Genomic DNA, 20,527 nt, shown 5'->3' with positions numbered 1-20,527 from the left:
ACTGACCTCTGTCATCATTTTAAGTGGGGGAACTTGCACAATCGGTGGCTGACTAAATACTTTTTTGCCCCACTGTAAATATAACAGAAACACTTCTTTGGTCTTGGAGTCACCTGGTTGTAATATCTGACTAAGCATTTTCCTGCACACCTCCTCAGTGAGGTGTTTTCGGCATGTCCAACTGGGAAGAGGCCGCAGGGCAGTCCAGGACATGCTGGGAAGAGGGAGCTTGCTGCATTTCGGCATAAGGCCCCATTACACCCACTGCTGTCATCCTTGCAAAAGGCGGTGCAATCCAAAAGTGATGTTACATCCACTGACATGAGCCACGCTTTAGTGTTGTTTCAGCTTGGCCAGGTTGAAGGCACGAGTGTATGATGGTGTCATTTTTACTTTTACTTGGTATATCAGTGCAGAAGCTCAGAGATTTCCTGATTATACTGAGGGAGATGGTGCAGCAGTTTGAAAAGATGAGTTTCTTGAAAAAGCTTTGAAAAACTCCATGATCACTTTGTTTCTTGCTTCTAAAACTTCGATTGTTATGCGGACACTGGTGCTGAGGTTTTATCTGAGTTTTACGAGAGTCCTACTGTTCAGAAGAATGCTGCGAGAAGTCTGGTGCACCCTAAGCCCTCATGATGGTTGGATTTCCTTTGCTATAGCCCTTATAATTTGCTGGGCCAGATAGACAAAAATCCATAACGACTGCTGCAATTTACAGAGATTCAGCCTAATCTCTGTAAACAGTTAGTTATACTCTGTTTTTAGTCAGTGTTCTGTTGACCAGTCATGTATAAGAACGCTTTGGTGGAACTGAGGTACACTGCAAACTTTAAAACGTTTGCTGCTACACACAGACGATAAATGATCAGACCAGCCGATGTCTTCTCAGATTACTGTTAACCTTAGCCTAATTTTGAAAAGGTCGCCGGCGACCTGGTGAATGTAAATAGATTAAGATAAAGTAAATGCTCCCTGTGTAAAATATAAAAAATGCATAACTCAAAGTCCTTCTTTCCAGTTTTTCTGCCCTTGACCACTTAATACAGTCACATGACTTGGAATTATACTTTGAACACTTGTGAATTATAAATGGGGCCTCAATCTGAGTAAATCTGTTGAAAAAGCAAGGTAAGGAAGCAAAGTAAGGGGACCTTGAAAATATAAATACATCCAAAATTAACACTTACACTAAAATGCTGTGACTTCTGGTCAGAGGTCTTTCATTTCCCCAGTCTTCAGTGGAAAGTCCACTGGTTTGATGAGCCGCTTCTTGCTACTGTAAACTGCAGTCTGACTGTTGCTGTTACATTACAGTCACTTAAACAGAGACTTGTTCTTACACCCAAAACAACAGCAAAAAAAAAGAATTGGAAAAATCCTTGTAGCTTCCAACAAAAGCTTGCTGCCGCTACCTTCCCTTCTAATTACATAATGCTGACTTTAATGTGTTAAACTGAAGGTTTTCCACATGGCTTTGAGGTTATTCTTTGGAGCCTTTGTCCCCATCTCTGTGTGCGATGTTTCAGGGCTACTTCTCTGACGAGCTCTTTTCCCACAGATGTTTTTCCCTTCTGTTCATTTTGGAATGTGATGATTTGTCATTAAATTGCGGTGCTGTAAAAGCCGGCAGCTTCGTTATGAGAACAGGATGGAGCTTCTGAGCTGAACTGTTGTTTGACTGGACTCATACATGCAGCTTCTCTAAATCTGGATGTTTTTTTACTGTATCACTTAAGATTTTATTACCTATTATTTATTTGTGAATCTTTTGGGATATGTTAAAAAAATAACTTCCTTCTTCTGTGTTAATAAGTCCACTTTGGTTCTAATTGCTGCATCTAATCTATCTCCTACTGGAAATGTGAATAATTTTAAAGGTTTTTTTTTATCACTGTACACTGTGTTGTGATATTTGTTAGTAAAGTTGATTAGTCCATCCACACCCTATGTGTGAATCGACTAATCTATGTAACAGTAACCCTACGTTACTGTTATATTATTGGTCACATAAACATGGATTAGCAGAGTTGTCTCACTGACCTGGGATGACGTTGTAGGTGGCGTGCTGTTCTTGGATGTTCTTATAGGGTTGTAGGAGAAGAGCATTTCCTTCTACAGGCACCACTGGGATGCTGGGACCAGGAACCAGTCTGATCTTCAGAGGTCTAGTTCGCCCCGCTCTAGCCCGGCCAAAACCTGCAACCACTGGTCATATTAATGTGCATCTTTCTAGGAACATGGGGATGTTTTTGGTTGTTTTGACACTGTCATTTAACCTAAACTTGTTTCCCAGTGAGTTTATTACTTGAGACTGACTGAAAGCTAAATGTTCCCTTCTGTGTTTGTGAGGGATTTTTTTGTAAATAGGTTTTTGCATCAGCAAACAGCAGTTTTCACACAAGAACCTTAGACCTTGCCCTTCACTGGTTTTTGGGATAATATGACTGTAGCACATAGCAGGAAACAGCCCAACTTCAGAAACATTATCACTACATGAAATGCTCTGTGTGCCTGATTAGTGGAGACAAGACACATGATGTCCATTTCCTAGAAGTGGATGCACCATGAGTCCGGCACTGACGTGTTAAAGATAGTTTAATGCCCAAACACACTACATGTGACATTTTATCTTTCTCACCAGCACCCCTGCCAAGAAATTTCTAGAAAGATCCAGGGCTCAAGTACATGATTCAGAGCATGAAGACCAAACTCCACTCCTGTCAACTCTACTATCACTTCAGAACCTTTGAGATCACCCATTACATTTTCAGCACAACAGCTCTAATTGTAACTGTTGCTATAACTGTTGCTAAAACCACCTTATCTATTCTCGGTGCCTTTTCGCTTTTAATGAAACTAGGCTTTCTCTACCTCCCTCAAATCTTTTTGATACGGTAAAAAAAAAATCTCTGTACTGGTCAATTAAGCATTAAACTGAAAAAAAAAAATTACCCTGAATGGAAAAAAAGTCTCACCTTGTCCATCCTTCCTCCTCCTCCTCACTCTAAGAATCTCACCATTCTGGTTTCGTGGTCGGTTTCTGGCCTCAGCATCAGGGATGGTCAAGGCCACCAGCAGCCACAGACTGGCCACCACCAGCCACCACCTCATTCCTATAGAGCAGCACAGACTAGGTTCAGGAGGAGGTTGCTACACAGTACTTTTCCCCTTTTAATAAGATCTAACTATCAATAAACATGCTTTTTATCATGACAGCGTGAAAATAAACAGTGTTAAATAAGTAAATAAAAGGACATTTTTCCACACAAAGAAAGGTTGTTGTTTTTTTTTACTAAAAAAAAACATCACAAATACAAACAGCTGCAAAGTTTTGCATACATGTTGTTATAAACTTAGTTTAATCCCAAAGAGAATGGATTTAATACTCAGTCCACCTAGTTAAAGGAATACACTGAAGACAAATAAATAATATAAAACTGTAAATTCTTCAGGGTTTAAGATGTCCAAGTTTTGAAAGCAACATGAGACCTTTGTTTCATATTCTTCTGCATCTCCCTCTACACCCATTTTCTTTTATCTTTCCACTTTTCAGCTACATATGAGTTAGAAAAATTATAAAAGGTCTAAAAAAAAAGCGCCCCACCCTTTTTTTAAGATTTCTTTTTGGTTTTAGTATTTTTCCTATTTTAAATCATCTTTTTAATGCTTGATCATTTAAATTCTTACTTCCTGCAGCTGGTAAAGTAACTGAAGTAAAGCAGATAGATTCATGTTTACCTCTAACTTCAGAAAAATAGACAACACAAAAAGAGAGAGGATTTTACCTGCAGCAGTTCTCAGTAAAGAGCTGTCAGCACTGCTTCTGTCCCTCATATAGCTCTCGGCTGGGGTCCTAATGGCTGGTTCCATGTATGTGTGTAATGACTAGTCTATAAACAGCAGTCCTGTCATTATTAAAGCATAGAGATCTGAGGCTAAAACACACCTTCGCACACCTGATAGTTTGTTTTTCTGTCTGATTCCCCCTCTGAATGGAGCAGATTTAAGCAATTCTCTGTATCATATGAGCCTCTGATTTCTGTCCAGATAGACAACTTGTTTTCCGTACTCAGTCAATAAATGCCAGGGAATTATTTTATTTAGAACTGATTTGTCATTGCTCTGAGCTTTTTAATTTTAGATCTCGGCACGTTTCAGTTATGAGAAACCAGAAAATTCCTCATCTGGTGTAGTTACAATCAGACTTGTATGCATCATCTGTTTTTGGTACATTTCTGTGTCTGTTTTGTTTCAGTGTATTAATTTTACATGTTTTCAGCAGAAAGGTTTCCACATGTAGCGCCTCCATTTTGGTCAAAATAAACACCAGGTGAACTTTTCGTATATTCAACCAAAAGCCTGAATCATGTGTCAGGTCCTCATAATGTCCTTAAACCTTTAATTCAAAAGAAAACAGAAATTATCCACAAAAACTGTAATAAAGCTCTGGGCTCAGATCACTTCTGAGCCTGATTATTATAGTTTTTAGACCAGTCCACATGGCTGATATTAGATTTAATTAAAAAAGAAAAAAGGTTTGCTGCAATCCATCTCCAATTTGAGGACTAATAACACTGACCAAAACATTTACCATATGTGGCTCACATTCAAAGTACTGTTAAAATCAACTGGAAACAGTTTCCTCTGTTTGTATTTTAAGGACAAATAAAATGCACTTTAAAAAAATGCTACATAAACACTACAAATCTGTATGGAGCAAACTGTGGTACAAGTGAAACCGGTTCATACACGCAGACCTTTGTGTTCCCATTTGACTTAATGTTTTTGTTTAAGATGACAAGTTATAGTTACCCGTCTGAACTTTGGTGAGCAGTTTTATTTCCAATTACCAGTTACCAGAAGGGTCAGTGTGCATCACTGCCACCCTCTGGGCTGGAGTAATGTTAAAGCTGATTGGCTGTGGTGATATTTGTCAGATTTATCTGCATATGAGAGACATTATGTATTTCTTTAACAGTTATGAGAGACACCCAAGAGTTTATACTTTAGAAGGAAAGTGGAGTTTCAGATATTTGTCATTTATGGTGAGGTGTGGTGTGTTGCATCTATTCCACGTTTTGCAAACATATGTACAATTTGGACATTTTAATTAAAAGGAATCATGAAGGCTATTATTGCACTCATGGCTACTTATATTCAAGTGCTTGTTTGCACAAATAATTGTCAGTCACAAGGCAGAACGTCAGTCATATAGGCCTGCTGACGTTCAAACTGAGGATCAGAATGAGGGGAAAAGGTGATTTAAGTGACTTTGAATGTGGCATAATTGCTGGTGTCAGATAGGATGGTCACATTATCTCCAAAAATGCTGATCTAATTAAATTTTCCTGCATAATCATCTCTAAGAGCAGAAAATCAAGGGTGAAATTCACACAGGCTTGCCAAGATAGGACAAAAAAGAAAATTTGTAGCAGAAATCTGAGTTACGATTTCTGCTACAACATTCAGGTGGACGTTAAAATTTGGCGTTAACAGCCTGATAGCATGGATCCATCTTGCCTCATATCAACGGTTCAGGCTGGTGGAGGTGCTGTAAGGGTGTGGGGGATAAACAGCTTATATGTGATGTTAAGGGATGGACATGTTGACCACAGATAACCCAGGTTCTGATGGCTGCTCCAGCAGGATAATACACCATCAAAGCTCAAATAATCTCCAACAGGTTTCTTGAACATGACAGTGAGAGTATGTGTTATGTCTTATGATGGAATATAATTGGTGGGAAAGTTAAAGCTTCAAAACATGCCTTTAAATCTTAGTTCATTTGTTATTTTTGCGATATTAGATAATGAATTTTAACCACTGTTAAAAACTACATCTCCCATGAAGTTTCACTGAAAATCACACATGTGTCACAGTTAGAGGCTATTCTGATCCCCTACATACGCCCTCCCTCTTTTAATCATTCACATTTCCTTTAGGATGGAGTAAAACTTTAGTCTGCAGCTCCACGGACTGGAGGTCTGATCACATTCAGTTCCGAGACCCTCCCACCTCACATCAGCCCTCACCAATAGGAAACCAGGATTCAATGGGAAACAAAGAGCGAGAGAGACCAATGTGAGCTGAGACAGGAGAAAGAAAACAGGAGGGAGGGGAAAGAGATGGAAAATGTTCAGCAGTTCAGTTTCTGGATGAGCAGGCTCAGATGGAGAGACTTCCAATATGAGCAGCAGAGGATAAAAATAACCAGGAGTCTGTGTGTTTATGGATTAATGGAAGCCAGGCGGTGTTTAAAGCTTGAGCTTTGGTCCACTGCTCTTTGCTTTCCGAAAACATTCCACTGGATTTGGAGAAATCACCCAAACTAACTGAAGTTGAATTGTATTGACTTTTTATTACAAATATTTTATGCAAACTACTTTCTGCTTATTGTACCGGCAACTTCCTTAAGACAGCTCTAAACATTGGTGTCACATCTCAGTAACATGATCTGCAAAACCCCACTTATAGCCAACAAATGTATGTTTATTCAAACTAAGATTATTAGTCTGAAATAACCGATGCTTGTTTGACATCCAAAACCTGACTTGCCACCACTTATAGCTCATTGAAAACAAACATATTTGTGTTTTTATGTTGACCAGTTACAGGGTTTTTTTTCCTGCAGAGACTAATTTTTATGACTTCCAAAGATCCAAAGGAAAATCTCCCGTCATCCTTCCCGTTTTTTGTTTGTTTTTTGTTTGTTTTTTCAAACCAATTTAATTGTTTGGGGTTTCGTTGACTCAAACATTAGAGACATTTGTTTATGAAATGGTCATAAATAGCTTACTCTCATGCTTAGTCAGCCAACCAAAAGCCCATTCTAAGCCTCATATTTAACATAAAATGTCAGCAAAGCTTGAAAAATCCTTATTTTAGTTTCTCATGTCTCCCATTGCCTCCTGGAAATATTGAGTCTCTATAAAATATGTATATATCATAAATATCTGACACAAAAGCAGCAGATGCTCACCGAGCTTCTGACATTTAAATGCACCGACAAGGATGAAGCAAAGTATTTATTTACGGAGCTCTTGCAGTCTTTTGCAACCAGAGGAGTCACCCCCTGGTGGACATGAGAAATAATGCAGATTTAAGACATTTTAAACTTTGATGTCATCTTTTACACAGTAGTACAAACTATCGTCTGCGGCTCTGACAGTGCCTGCACATGTTGGTTTGTCCAGTTCATTTCCTTCGAGTGGACGCAGCAGTAATGGCTGTGTTTGTTGCGATGTAATCTCACATCGTTTTGACTAATCACAATCACCAGCCTCTAAGTGTTGTATTTAGTGTGACGAATTTTGTTCCAGGAAATCTTCTGCAAAGTTGGCATCACCCAATGGAAAACACATTAAACCAGAGAGAAATGCATATCTGTAGCAGCACAGTGGGAGCAAGCAAACGGGGCCTTGACAGACCAAACTAACCTCAAACAACAAGGAGAAAAACTGACTAGCAAAGACTTCACGCCCACAACTTCAGACGATGAGCAGCATGATCTGTTTATTCCAACCAGCATAACACGGGAGTCGTTCATTGCTTCCTGTGTTACTAAGAGACACAAGCGTAAACCAGGTTTTCCTCTGTGATCCACATGGATATCAAGCCCATGTCGTGGAAGCTGTTTTGCTCAGTAATTAAGTGATTTACAGAGAATTTCTTGCATTACTTTGATAATTAGTGAGTTATTATTGTAACCAGTGTTTATGCTCAACCTGAAAAAAGTTAATTTATCACGCTACAAATCTCCAAGTGTTCTCCAGCAATGAAACAACTGTTTACAAACCCAAGTACAACAGACGGACAGACAGACAGGCAGAGACTTAGAGAGGGGAGGAGCTGAGGACAGACAGACATTAGCGCTACATTACCAGCAGTTCGAAGGCGGCTGCAGGACTTTAGGCCAATTTCTTCCAGCCTCTTTCCTCCTCCTCTGGTTCAGCAGGAACTCCAGGAGAGGTGTGTGTGTGTCGCTGTGTGATGACACTTAAAGTTTGCATGTGTCTCCAGGCGCAGAGATGTAGAGTAGAGCAGAGCAGGGTAATAAGTCTGCAAAGGAAAGCCAGGATTTGTACAGCAGCTGGAACAAAAAGTGAGCGAGTGAGAGAGAGAGTAACAAACAGACAGAGAGAGAGGGAGAGAGAGTGAGACAGGTCTGTCTTCCTGTATGTGTGAGGATGCTGCCAACATGCTGCAGGATATTGGAGCAAAACGATCGGCGGTGATGTCTCAGAAAAAGCAGGACTATCAGAGTATGAAGCACGAAGCCTGTTTTGCCTCTAAAGTCTAATAATGAGTTGAAAAGGTTAAGTTTGGATGGAGGTCCGATAAGAGTGTGTCACTTCAGTGTCAAATAGAAGGCTCAGTGTGGAAAAATCCTCAGAGCCGCCTGAAGAAAGGAGGAACTTGACCTGCTCTTTCAGGTCTGGAATGATGCAATTAACATTTATTATTTTAAACACAGACAGACGCCACATTTTTGTTTTACACTATCAACACACTCATTAAAAAAGAAAACATTTGCTTCCCTGACTGACTCGATTTGGCCGCTGTAGCTGTAGATTATTGAATCTGTTTGAATCTGTTTGCAGGCTGAACTCAAGTGTCTCCCTTAACTACTTTCATGCTTTCTATAATCAGAAGACTTTTCCTCTGTTAACACCAGCATGGTAGAATAACGGGCTGATATCAACACGATTAAAGACAACAGCTGTTTGTGTGATCATCTGCACTGACAAATAAAAAGAAGGAGCTCAGATAGGGAAAAGCATTACAAGAACAAGACCCTGCAGGTTCCTCGTGTCCCATTACAGCTGATTCTGTCCCGACGTGTCTGCACACTTTCAGCCAAACTGACTTCATATGTCAGCGAAATGCATTTATTTAACTCCTTACACCGTGAAACCCTACTAGGAGTAACCCTTAAAGCTCTTTTCCGAAACAAGCAGTTTCTGTCATATTTCAGACTTGCTTATCGAATAAAATGACTTGGTTTGCATCAGAAGTGAGTAGGGCTGCCACGATTAGTCGACTAGTCACGATTACGTCGACGACTAATTTAATAGTCGACGCGTCGTTTGAAGCTTTGTAAGATCCCAAAAGACGCAGGAATAAGTAGTAGGATTTAAGAGTGTAATAACGGACTGAAACAGAAGATGGCAGCACTGCATGTACAAGGATGCCAGCTGCCGTTAAACCCAGAAGAAGAAGTAGCTCTGTCCCAGAATTCATAGCGCAGCCCAGCTCAGTTTCCAACAATGGCGGCAGCTAGTTAGTTTTAATATTACTCTTATTATTCTTTCTGGGTCACAAAATAATAGATTAACATATTTTCAGGCGAGAATGTAGCTGTGTAAACCTCAAATATCTGCTCAGTTTATCAAGACAGCACATAGTTTCAAAAGCGCTCTGACGTTTTCGGAGACGTCTGTTACCCACTAGCTCGATAGCTAGCCGGGGTTCAAGCCTCACTAGAGCCTGTGAGAACACCGGACTCCTGGCAAATAGTTTTCAAACCCACCGCCATCTTTCGCTACTCAGGTTAAACATGATATGTAAGTCACTTAGATAACTTAAAAATGTTATTGTTTGCCTTTTTTTTAGTATTTTATTTGTTCCTGATTAAATCGGTTTGGCTGAGATTAAAGTTATAGTTTTTACAAAGCTGAATAAACCTCAAGCAGATTAAACTCCATCGAAACAATCTGCAAATATCATTAAAATTTAACAAACTCTCATCTTGTCTTTATTTTTAGTTAGCACATACCTTAAACACTTAAAGCTGTAAGCTAATGATAGTTATATAAGAGCAGATGCATGCTGGTGCAATAAGCTGTACATCCAATGGATGCATGATCTGATTAGTCAACTAATCGCAAAAATAATCTGTGACTAGTCGACTATCAAAATAATCGTTTGTGGCAGCCCTAGAAGTGAGTGAGGGTGGCCTCTGTCTATGCACCTACCCCTGGAATAACCCAGAAACTGTTCTACTGATCTTCAAACCACATGTTTTTTTTACACACACTGAGGTATCAGAACTCGTCATTATAAGTACAGAGGAGCCTGTTTATTACTCTGAAGGCAAAGCAGGCACTCAGGAAGCAGTTTGGAACTGTGAGAGTAAAATTATTAAGCTTGGGTGTGTTAATAATGGTAATTGTTATCGCACTGAAATTATTTAGTTAGCATACTTGTCACAATCCACGTCTAAACTAAACTACTAAAACCTGAAGGTTTCTTCCTGTTCAAAGGGGGCTCTTCCTCCCCACTGTTACCAAGTGTCACAGAGGTTTGTCTGACTGAGCTTATTTTCTGTCTTTGCAAAATAAAACGCCTCAAGGCAACTATTATGTGAACTGACCGTATATAAATAAACTTGAAAACTGCAAATTTGATCATTAAAAATGATCCAGAAAAATTATTTGTGATGTAGAGATGTTTTACATGAAAATGAATTGAGACGGCAAGTAGGAAGTGTTGATGTGGGGCTATGACACAGCTTAGAGCATTTATGTAACTCTAGCACTGAATTTTAGGTATTACCAGTCTTTTAAAGGTGTACATACACTCACCATCCAGTTTATTAGGAAAACCTGTGCCATCTAATCTAATTCAGTACAACAGAAAATTGTTTTCAGTTCTCCTTCCCTAGATTATTAACGTAGCAGTGTGGGGTGGTGGTGGTTTAGTGAAAAGTGTGTCTGTGTTTGGTGTACGCCTCATTAACGTTCTTGGCACAAGACTGCACGGGTGGTCCTAATAAAATCCTGGTTTAGGCACACTTTCAATAAAAAGACACAAAAATCTCTATCGTTTAAAAATGTTATTGTAGTTTTATTGTTATCTTAATTTTCTGGCCAGCTGGAGCCTTTCAGTCTGGAGTCTGCATGCTCTCCCTGTGACTGTGGGTTTCTTTCACCTTCCTCACATAGACTTACCTGTTAGGTTAACTGGTGATTATAAATGGGCTGTAGCATGGTTGTCTCCAGAGTGTCCACAAACACAATGGATGGAATAGTTTTGAGTGATGATTTTTACATTTTACAGAAACATTTGGGGGTTTTTTTGTGCTTCTGAGATCATGCTCACAGCTTAATTTGTGCAAAAAACAAGATTCTGTGTGCATGTGTTTGAGACATGGACTGTTTACACACACCCAGATAAATATATAAAAAGTAAAAAAGAGGAAAAAAAGTATACAAGTATTTCATTATAGTGCTGCGAAAAAGTATCTGTTCAACTCCTAGTCTCTTTTTTCTTTGTCTGTCTTTGTTGCACCTGCATGTTTCAGATCATCAAGCTCATTTTGTTTTACTTAAATTGTTTTGGGTATTTTTGTAAGATTTAATTTATTAAGGGTGAAAAGGTACCTAAACCTACCTTTTTTTCTTTTCTTTTTTTTTAAACATACTAACTGCCTCCTAAACTAATAACTGGTTGTGCCACAATAGGCTGCAATCAAGAATTGTAGCCATCCAGAGGTGGACTTGCTGCTGTGTTTTGGTTCATTGTCCTGCTGCATACCCAGAGTTTAAGCTTGAGCTCATTAACTTTTTGTTTGACTTTCTTCTTAAGCATTTTCTGGTAAAGAGCAGAATTCATGGTTGCATCAATCCAAGTCATCCATATCCTGAAGATTATCACACTACCACTACCATGTTTGATGATGTAACTGGACTCACAATTTACAAAAAGTGCAACTTTCACTCGTCAGACCACAGAATATTTTCCCTGAAGTGTGGGGCGTCATCAGTATGATGTTGTGTTTTGTGTTGTTGGGGGGTTGACGGTGAAATGAGCCTCTGTGTTCTTTTTGGTCATCGCTGGTTTTCTCCCATGGGTGCCATTGATTCCCAGTCTCTTATTGTTGAATCATGACCTCTGACCTTAACATGAAGACTGTGAGCAGATTTTATTTTGTTCCACTTGCAGATGCAGAAATTAGTTTCTAATTGTCCAAAAGATAGAAGACAAAAATGCTGCTTTTGTAAATAAAAGAAACATGTTAGCATGATTTAAATGAGAAATAAATTTTACTGACCTTACTGACATTGTAAAGAAAAACAAATTTCTGTAATAGACTGTACAAAAAAAAACACCATTTGTTATTAAATTTATTATCTGCTACTTAATTACTTTGTAGTACCTCTTTGTCTTTGGGGAGCTCTTTATGAGCAGGAAAAGCTGTATGAACTTAAAAAAAGAATTAATACGTACAATTTCTAAAGCCAGATTGGAGTCTTTGCTGGGTCCTGAGCCTTGTGTTTGACACCCCTGGCTTAGAGGAACAAACGGTTCTGTTGTTTTTGCAGTTGTGCTTGTATTGTCGCACCTTTTGTATAATCCTGAAGCCTTCTTTAACACCGTGGTTCAGGTGGAGTTGAACATACCACAGCCTGCTTCTGATTAAAGACACAACACACACAAACACTGTAGCTGCAGATGCCTCCTAGCTGAGTCACCTGGACACACCCCTCACCTGCTGCACCCTCCCTAAAGAACTGAATAATCATGGAAAACACATCCTGAGGGAGGCTGGGCGCGTCAGTGGATCCTTCAGTGACTCAAGGCTGAAGATATACGAGGTTTACAGTTTATAATCTGCTCAGGTTTCACTCCAGAATCTCCCCAGGTCCCTTTAGCACATCATCGCAGCTCATAAAGTTCACACGTGTTTGCACGCTGCCGTTTCCAACATGGAAACTTTGTAACTGGAAGCAAAGCAGCGCTCATTTGTCAACATTTCATCTGCGAAGTTAAAGAAACAACAACACAACCTCACACTGAAAATATTCACTTCTCTGGCTTCCTCGTGGCTCCTTATTACTGATTAATGTGTCTCAACTAACCTCTGTTTTGTTTGACTGAGGCCCAGAGTTCAGGGCAACAACAGGAGTTATAGCGCCATCTGCAGGCCAACTTTGAAAATGACGAAAAGCAGTCTTTTCACCAAGTTTCCTTTAAGTGACTACAAGTAAACGATAGGAAAACACCAAACTGTCCGATTTATTTATTGTCCCTGAATAATGAGGACAATTTATATATAAAATTACAATAATTTGATTGTAGTTTGAGTTTTTATGCTTTTTTAGCCTTTTTTTAGCTTCATTTGTGACAGCAGCTATATAATCATTACGCACTGTTGTGATATTTTTAATTTTAAAAATGCTTGGCATGGACTGTGGAAAGCTGTGTGCAGTCATTTATGTTTCTCTTAATCATTGTTGCTTTTGATTTTATTGTAATTTGTCCTTTCTCACTCACTATGTGTTAATAAAGCTCTCTGCACTGAGTCATACAAAAGACATGGTGTGGAAGAGAGCCAGAGATTAATAACATCTCTGGCTCTCTTCCACACCATGTCTTTTGTCCTGTCTTACTCCCCTTACCGGTCACAGCAGATAGCCGCCCCTCCCTCAGTCTGGTTCTGCTGGAGGTTTCTTCCTGTTAACAGGAAGTTTTCCTTCCCACTGTGGCCAAAGAGCTTGCTTATAGGGGGTCATATGATTGTTGGGTTTTCTCTGTATTTATGTAAGAGTCTATCTTACGATATAAATCACCTTGTGGCAACTGTTGTGATTTGGCACTGTATAAATAAAATTGAAATAGAATTAAAGCCAGACGTTGTATTTGATGACTTAAAACACACAAATTGAATTTTATTTAATGCGCAGGAACTTGTTTCTCTCTGCAGGATAAATATCCATCTGTCATCGCTCTCCCTGGAGGCCCCAGGTCAGAGGTCATGACCCTGAACCACCCCAAGCTTCCCGGGCAAGAACTCTCATCATGATCCAGCACAGTCAGAAAAAAATGCAGCTGTCTGTAATGCAATGTCATATTTTTTTCTTTTTGGTTTACAGCTGTATGTTATTCATTCATTGGTCAGTTGACGTTTCCAGAGAGGGCGTTGTGACGCCGAAGATCAGCCTGCTCACAAAGATCCCAGAGAGAGGTGAGCTGGTGATCCTGAGCTCTGCAGAACTGACCCTTTGGCAAACACTTTAAGTGTTTTCTTACCTTAAAAGTCAGAGAGTGCTCTCAGCATGTTTAATGATCCTGAGTGAGAAAATAACATAACGTCCACGCAGAAAATGTAACCCAGAGATAAGTTGCAAATCCAATGTCATGACTATTCTGCGCTCATTTACTGAAAAAAAATCCTCGTTCAGTGATTACACTTAATATTATTACTCAGTTTAATAAATAATTAGTTTATGCACCACTCAAATATCACAGAAAACTGCAGTTTGGTTAAGCAAAACTCATTTTATTCATCCGACAACTGATTTTTTCCACTGTGACATTTAACTTTACTCCCTCTGATTATCAAATCCTGCAGTTAAGCTCATAGTTTTGGTTTTGTGATCTTTGTGTTTCTGCAGCTCTCCAGCTGTTCCCTTCTCAGGCTGTAGGCGGTGCTGCTGAGGCCTTTGAGAGCCTGCTGAGGATTCTGGGACCTGAAGCTGCCCTGGAGTCCATCATCCAAGCAGTCAGTCTTTCACAGGAAACTTAAAACAGAAACACCTCCAATATAATATTTTTTTCTTTCTATTTTAGATTAATGTCACAGAAATGAAGGACAGCGAGAGTTTAGTCTCTTAGAAATCTTTATTTCAATAGAAAGAGCACGACTGTAACAGCAGAGCTCACGGGTCAAAATCTACAAAAATAAATAATTTAAATACAAAATGCCAGACAGCAGTGTCACCTTTTGTATTTCTGATAGTTTGTCTTCTCTCAGCTATTTACACAGTTATTACAAGTCTGTCGGTATCACAGTGCTGTGATATTTCTGCAGGCCAACGCTCAGACAGCAGCAGGGCTGCGGCTCACGGGTGAGACAAAGCGGTCTGGACACGGTTAGAAGGTTGTTTACAGACCGAAAAGTATGATTTTTACTTCACACCGAGGCCATCGATAAATGCAACCTCGTCCAGTGGTTATAGTGTTAGTTCTCTTCTTTAAATCTTACAACAAAAATAAAAATTGGGCAGTTATGAAAAGCTGAAAGTTTGTAGACAAACTGCTGTCTGTTAACGCTTATTCACAGACGCAGCACTGAAGCTCGATCTTAAAACAAACATCAGTGGCTGCTAGAGGGGCGAGAAAGTCATCAGACAGGCACATGTAGTCGGGTCTTGATTAGTTTGGTCAACGGTTGTGATCCCAATTAATTTAACCTTCATGTGAGTGGAATTATTACTGGTGCCAAGTGTCTCCAACCACTTCACACTCGAGCTGAAGTAAAGAGTGAAAAATGAGAACTTTGTAGTGAAAATGAATGCAGAGGGTAACAGTTTATTCCCGATTATCTTTTCTTCTGCATTAGATGGAAGCCCAAATTACTCGGCTCAGGTCTACTAGAAAGATCTGCCTGACATTCAGTTCTCGATCCTGTGGAGATGCAGAACTTGCTCTGCATCAATGGAAGAGGTATACATGTGTAGGTGTCCGGACACTCCTCGATCTCACTGCGCTCCGCTGCCCTGCCTGCCTGCCTGGGGCGTCTTCATTGCAACATTTAAAACGATCAGTGGTTGGTTCAGTTCACTGCTGTCCACTCTCCAACCTTCAACTTCTCCTCCTCCCAAAAATCCAGGTGTGTGTCAAAGGGAGCCGGACTTTGATTGAATCCAGCTTAGTGTTTGGATTTAACAGAATTTCTGATAGGCGATGAGGAGGAATGGAGTGTGGAGGACTCTTAGTGTGATTCATTTTCAGACTGGCTGATGGAGGCATCTGAAGGTGGAGAGTGGAAGCAGGAAGTGAAGTCAAGTGTTACCAGTTTATCTGAAGCCTGTTGGCACTGCTGGAAAACCTGCAGCGCTCCTGAACACATCATTACTCAAACGTCACATGACCCTGTCGAGCTTCTTCAGGAGTTTGAGGTACTGAGAGTTCATGGCTGCGTCCATGGATCGCAGCCTGTAACAGTTTACTCACATGCACCCCCCCTCAGCTTCCAGTCCTACCAGAACATTTAGGCACATGGATGCACACACAGACAACAAGAAGCCACTTATGGCACAAAAACCAGCAGCAGCATGAAGCTCAGCTTGTCAGAAGAGTAATTTTTATTATAATTATTATTATTACCCAGCAGCCTTTGCAACTTTCCCCTGCTTCGCATTGAAACCCTGAACACCCCCTCTGTGCAGCCTTGAATTAAATCTATGCTGCAGAGTAACATGCAACGCCTTGGAAACATCACTAACAGCAGGGGTTCAATGACTGGGCACTAGTTTGTGGATGCTGGTTTACTTCATTATAATGGAAACTAATAATATTTTATTTATTAGTAAAGTTAAGGTAACATTTCTGCACACCAGCTGCATTTCTAGTCAAAAACAAAAAGCTGACATTGACAGGAAGTGCTCTGCACTTCACAACGTGAAGGTATTTCATGCCAGCAAATTTTCTTTACAGTAATGAGGTTCTGTCCTGGTCCTGCGGTAAATCTATAGTTATAGATGTATTTGTCATTTTATTTATCACAGATAAATGACTGATTCTGAGTGTCTCTTTACTGAACTCAGGTATTGGATCAATACCTGCATGGCATGATATCAATATCCTAATTAAATGCACAGTGCATGCTTTCCTGGGTGGACAGACTTAAATGTTTGTCAAGTCTTTGATTTTTACTGAATTTCACTCAAACTACAGACTTTAAAGAGGGAAACATGCCACTCATAGAATCCTGAAACTGAGTATGGCAGAATTAAAGGTGGTGGTAATATAGAAATATAGTTTCTTTTTAGCATGTTAAAGCTTATTTTGGTGTAAAGCTGGAAAAGCAACAGACTGGTGACTGTACACATGCATGACTATGTGTTCAGAAGTATTATTGAGAAGCAAGACTCGCTTCAGCAAAGGAAAAGTAATCATTGTTTACTTTCTCTTTATGATCACATCATTGCTATAGTGAATGACTCAACTCATAAATTCAGCTTTCAGCTCAGTTAAATCGCAGCACTCAGACTGAATGAAAGACATGCTCTGTGTATGATCACACGCGTGATGATCATGCATCAGTGTCTCCATCCGATGACAGAAGAGTCTTGAGTCCACGTTACGAGGACGCTGAAGTTCGAGGTTTCTGTATTTCTACAGAGCAACAATTAGTTTGAATGTTAGAATGAGTGAAATGCAGCAGTAATGTGCTTTCATCTCAGGTAAAGGCCCCGCTGTACCTCAAAGGGTCACTTTACCTGAGTACATCATGAAGCTCAGTTTTGCTAACTTTTTTCCATTTTCTCAGACACGATATTATTTTTAATCAAACAGTACCATCCAGACCTTTGTTTTACTCCTCTCATCCTGTATAAAAGACCGACTGTGAGCATCAACAACAACATTACTGGAGTGGAGGCAGAAATGCAAGAGATCACCTCTCTGATAAATCTAATTAAACTTTCACAAGAGGACACATGTACCAAAATTAGCACACATACTCTTGTGAGTCCATTTTTATGAAGCCAAATAACAATTTGAAAATGAAAGTGGCTCCAGAGTGACATGAACACAGCTTTTTGCTTGTATCCACTTTGAAAGGTTTGTGTTGCGGCTTGACCTTTCGCATATTTAGCAGATTAAACCAATGGGGGTTTGGGACAAACAGGGAGGCAGCGTTTTGCTTATGACCAAACACCACGCCACCTCTTTCAGCACGGAAGCAAAGCCTGCTCAGAATCAAACCTCAGACCAGTGACATTACACCAAAGCAAAGCAGAGATCCTCACCTCCTCTCTCTCAACATCAGAGGACAGCCACGCCCACATTTATGAACTGACATCAGCCCAACAACCTGCTTCTCCATCACTTCCCCTCTTCTCTGTCTTCTGCAGCACTGCCACATGCGGCAATCTGGAGGTTAATTCTTAACTGTCACCATACGCTTTATTAAAGCAGGAGACGCTCTAATAAAGCATGACAGATGTTCGAATTCACCTCCCGATGGGGGCGATACAAATGCTCTTGTATCAGTAACACAAACACCTGGAAGTCACTCAAATATCTGGTTATTCAGAGGTGACCTCGTGCAGAGCAGCAACAGAAGTGCAGTGAGGAGCTGCAGCTCTGCGCTGAGGGTGGTCAAAATCCCACCAACACTGCGTCTCCTCTTCATCAGAGGCATCAGGGCCACAGTTATCTTCCTCTTCAGGACTCGGACTGGGCGCTCACATGGGGTGGAAGAGCAGCGTGCAGTCCTCCTTCTCTCTTACAGGGCCCTTTGGCAAGGCACCGCCAGTCCTCAGATAACAGGTGACGATTTTCTGGTCCAGGCGCAGCTGGCGGGGGATGCTGTCAAACGGCTTCGGGTCCAAATCCAGGATGGAGGCTGAATAGGAGAAAGCAGGAGGTCTGAAGTCCCTGAGCTGCCTCTGACTGGAAAGACTGGAGGAGACAAGGAGGAGGAGGATTAGAAACACAAAGACAAGCTGATGGCGCCACCTGCTGGACTCTCTAATACACAGTAGTGTTGATCTTTCTCAGTATTTTATTTTCACATCTGTAAATCAAAGGACAAACCTGTGAAGGAGCTTCCTACTCCAGACCTCTCTGTGCTGAAAACTCAACGATGTATTCAAGAGTCAATTTTCTTTTTTTTGTTCATTACTAAATGAACAGTCTAATTAAAGCTGTCATTGACTATTATTCATAGATAAAGTACTACAACTAAACCCTGATGTGAATCTGTGCACATGAACATCCTCAAGTAAACAGAGCCATCAGCGATTCTTATAAAAGACACTTTATGCATTCCTAGTGCCAACAAATGCACAACATTTCCTCCAGCTGTTTGTTGTTGTTGTTTTTTTTTTTTAACATGTTTTCAAACTCACTGATGAGGAAACTCTCAATCCAAGCGTCACTGTTTCACCTACAGAAAAGATTTTTCTACTTGCACAGCTGAATTCTCACTTTTCATTGTCCTCTTCCTCCTCACTGCTGGGCACCAGGGCGACCATGATGGAGCAGTCCTTGGCTGTCATGGCCACACGGTACTGGTGCACCTACAATAGAAACACAGCAGGTAGAGCTGTTAGAATATCGTTATGTAGGCAGGACTTTTGTCAAGTCAGGTAACACAGATTCACCGTCTCCAATGAAAGTGAAACTAATCACACAAAAGTAGGAACTCAATCCCCAGCATCCAGTTTTGTGCTGGTAAAAACTTCACAGCTGAATCGCTGTCGTGTCTCAGTAACCACATTCATGTGATGACACGCTTTATGAAACTTAACGACTAAAACCAGGGACACGCCCGCTACATTCATTATTTGTTTCGGTTATTTTATCTCTAAAGTCTAGTTCATACTCCAATATTACAATAACGAATATTTAAAACTAAACTGTGGGAAAAACTATAGTGAACGTGGTGTTGGCATGCACGTCTCCTCATTTCACTCAGCAAACATGTAGGTAAGTGTATTTCCATACTGTCATTTATCATGACATTTTTGCAGTGCTCTGGTGGGAGAAGCCAGAGACAATGATAGTGATGGTACTCTGCACTGAGTGATTAATGGAGCTGTAATGCAGTGTCACTTTGCACATGCACAGGAGGAGGTTTGGAAGCAAAGCTGACATTACTGAGACAACTTCTACTTCCAAAAGGTCAAAACAACACCTTGAGTACACAGAACGACTTGCTGCAGATACATCTGCCTGATTTTTCCTCTCACCGTGCAAAGACATGCGTGACTGTATATCAGTGGTCCCGTCCCCGCCTGATAGTCTGGCAAGATTAGGTTGTATATCACGTTTCTGCTCTCTGGTTCTTTCTACTTCTGTGTTTCATTTTCAGTAAAGCATTTTGGTGGCTGTTGTTGTTTTAATGTGAAACTGATGCAAACAGTGCACCAACACTCGTCTCCAGGGCTCTGACCTTTGCAACAGCGTACTCCACAGAGCCGTCGTCCTCTGCCGGACATTTCTGCAGCTTCTCCAAGAACGCTTCATTGTACGGTCCTTCTATCTGAAGACGAGTCCTGGCATAAACAGGAAGTGATGTAAGAGACCAGGCAACCAAAGTTTATATTTCCCAGTTTAAATTTTGCTTCAATAACAGGGGGTTACCTCTCTTTGGGAAAGTCCTGCAGGTGTTGCTCCACCTGGCGGTAAAGAGGATAAAGTCCTTCGATGTCCAATGTGTCCAACATTTGCGTCTGAAGGATCCTGAACAAAACACTGTCGGTGGGTAAACCTCGAGAACCTGGAAACACAGACGTGTTCAAAGGAAGGTCACAGTCTGTTCTCATCAGGTCTAATATCAGGGTTTATAAAATTTTAAGTCGCAGCATTAAAAAAAAAAAAAAAAAAAAAAAAAGCGAGTCAGGTTTTTCTGTTTTGCACATTTACATAATCACATTCAGATGTTTGTGCTGAGAAAACAATCACTGCTTTCAGTCCAAAGGTTTCTGAAGGAGGCCGTCACAGCTGCACCAGCTGTAATACTAAAAGTGCCAGTAATTTAATTTTGTTATTTTTGATAAATAGTTGAACT

At 40.4% G+C, this 20,527-nt stretch overlaps 3 protein-coding genes across 10 annotated transcripts in view; 1 reads left to right on the top strand and 2 right to left on the bottom strand.

The window, feature by feature from the left end:
* Nucleotides 1-13,307, bottom strand: part of ecm2 (extracellular matrix protein 2, female organ and adipocyte specific) — a 29,025-nt gene extending 15,718 nt beyond the window's left edge. For 2 of the 8 annotated variants that reach the window (XM_080891086.1, XM_080891085.1), the window contains exons 1-3: nt 3,789-3,977; nt 2,979-3,116; nt 2,044-2,199 (exon numbers count right to left, since the gene is read on the bottom strand). In XM_080891086.1, the coding sequence (XP_080747212.1) occupies nt 2,044-2,199; nt 2,979-3,116; nt 3,789-3,873 (379 nt within the window). In that variant the 5' untranslated portion in view covers nt 3,874-3,977. Of the gene's footprint in view, nt 1-2,043; nt 2,200-2,978; nt 3,117-3,788; nt 3,979-7,883 lie in introns of those variants that run through there. The other 6 variants (XM_080891091.1, XM_080891092.1, XM_080891088.1 and 3 more) reach the window with 5 other exon arrangements.
* Nucleotides 1-14,706, top strand: part of cenpp (centromere protein P) — a 120,470-nt gene extending 105,764 nt beyond the window's left edge. Inside the window, exons 7-9 of the mRNA XM_080891095.1 lie at nt 13,709-13,788; nt 13,878-13,969; nt 14,400-14,706. Of these exons, the coding sequence (XP_080747221.1) occupies nt 13,709-13,788; nt 13,878-13,969; nt 14,400-14,530 (303 nt within the window). The 3' untranslated portion in view covers nt 14,531-14,706. The remainder of the gene's footprint in view (nt 1-13,708; nt 13,789-13,877; nt 13,970-14,399) is intronic.
* A 1,470-nt stretch (nt 14,707-16,176) lies between these two features.
* Nucleotides 16,177-20,527, bottom strand: part of ippk (inositol 1,3,4,5,6-pentakisphosphate 2-kinase) — a 28,404-nt gene continuing 24,053 nt past the window's right edge. Inside the window, exons 11-14 of the mRNA XM_080891093.1 lie at nt 20,101-20,236; nt 19,910-20,012; nt 18,943-19,034; nt 16,177-18,414 (exon numbers count right to left, since the gene is read on the bottom strand). Of these exons, the coding sequence (XP_080747219.1) occupies nt 18,198-18,414; nt 18,943-19,034; nt 19,910-20,012; nt 20,101-20,236 (548 nt within the window). The 3' untranslated portion in view covers nt 16,177-18,197. The remainder of the gene's footprint in view (nt 18,415-18,942; nt 19,035-19,909; nt 20,013-20,100; nt 20,237-20,527) is intronic.

This window comes from Rhamphochromis sp. 'chilingali' (genome assembly GCF_963969265.1).
Source record: "Rhamphochromis sp. 'chilingali' genome assembly, chromosome: 9".
Lineage (NCBI taxonomy): Eukaryota > Metazoa > Chordata > Actinopteri > Cichliformes > Cichlidae > Rhamphochromis > Rhamphochromis sp. 'chilingali'.
The sequence above is the reverse complement of the archived record's forward strand: the minus strand, read 5'-3'. Positions and strand labels throughout refer to the sequence as shown.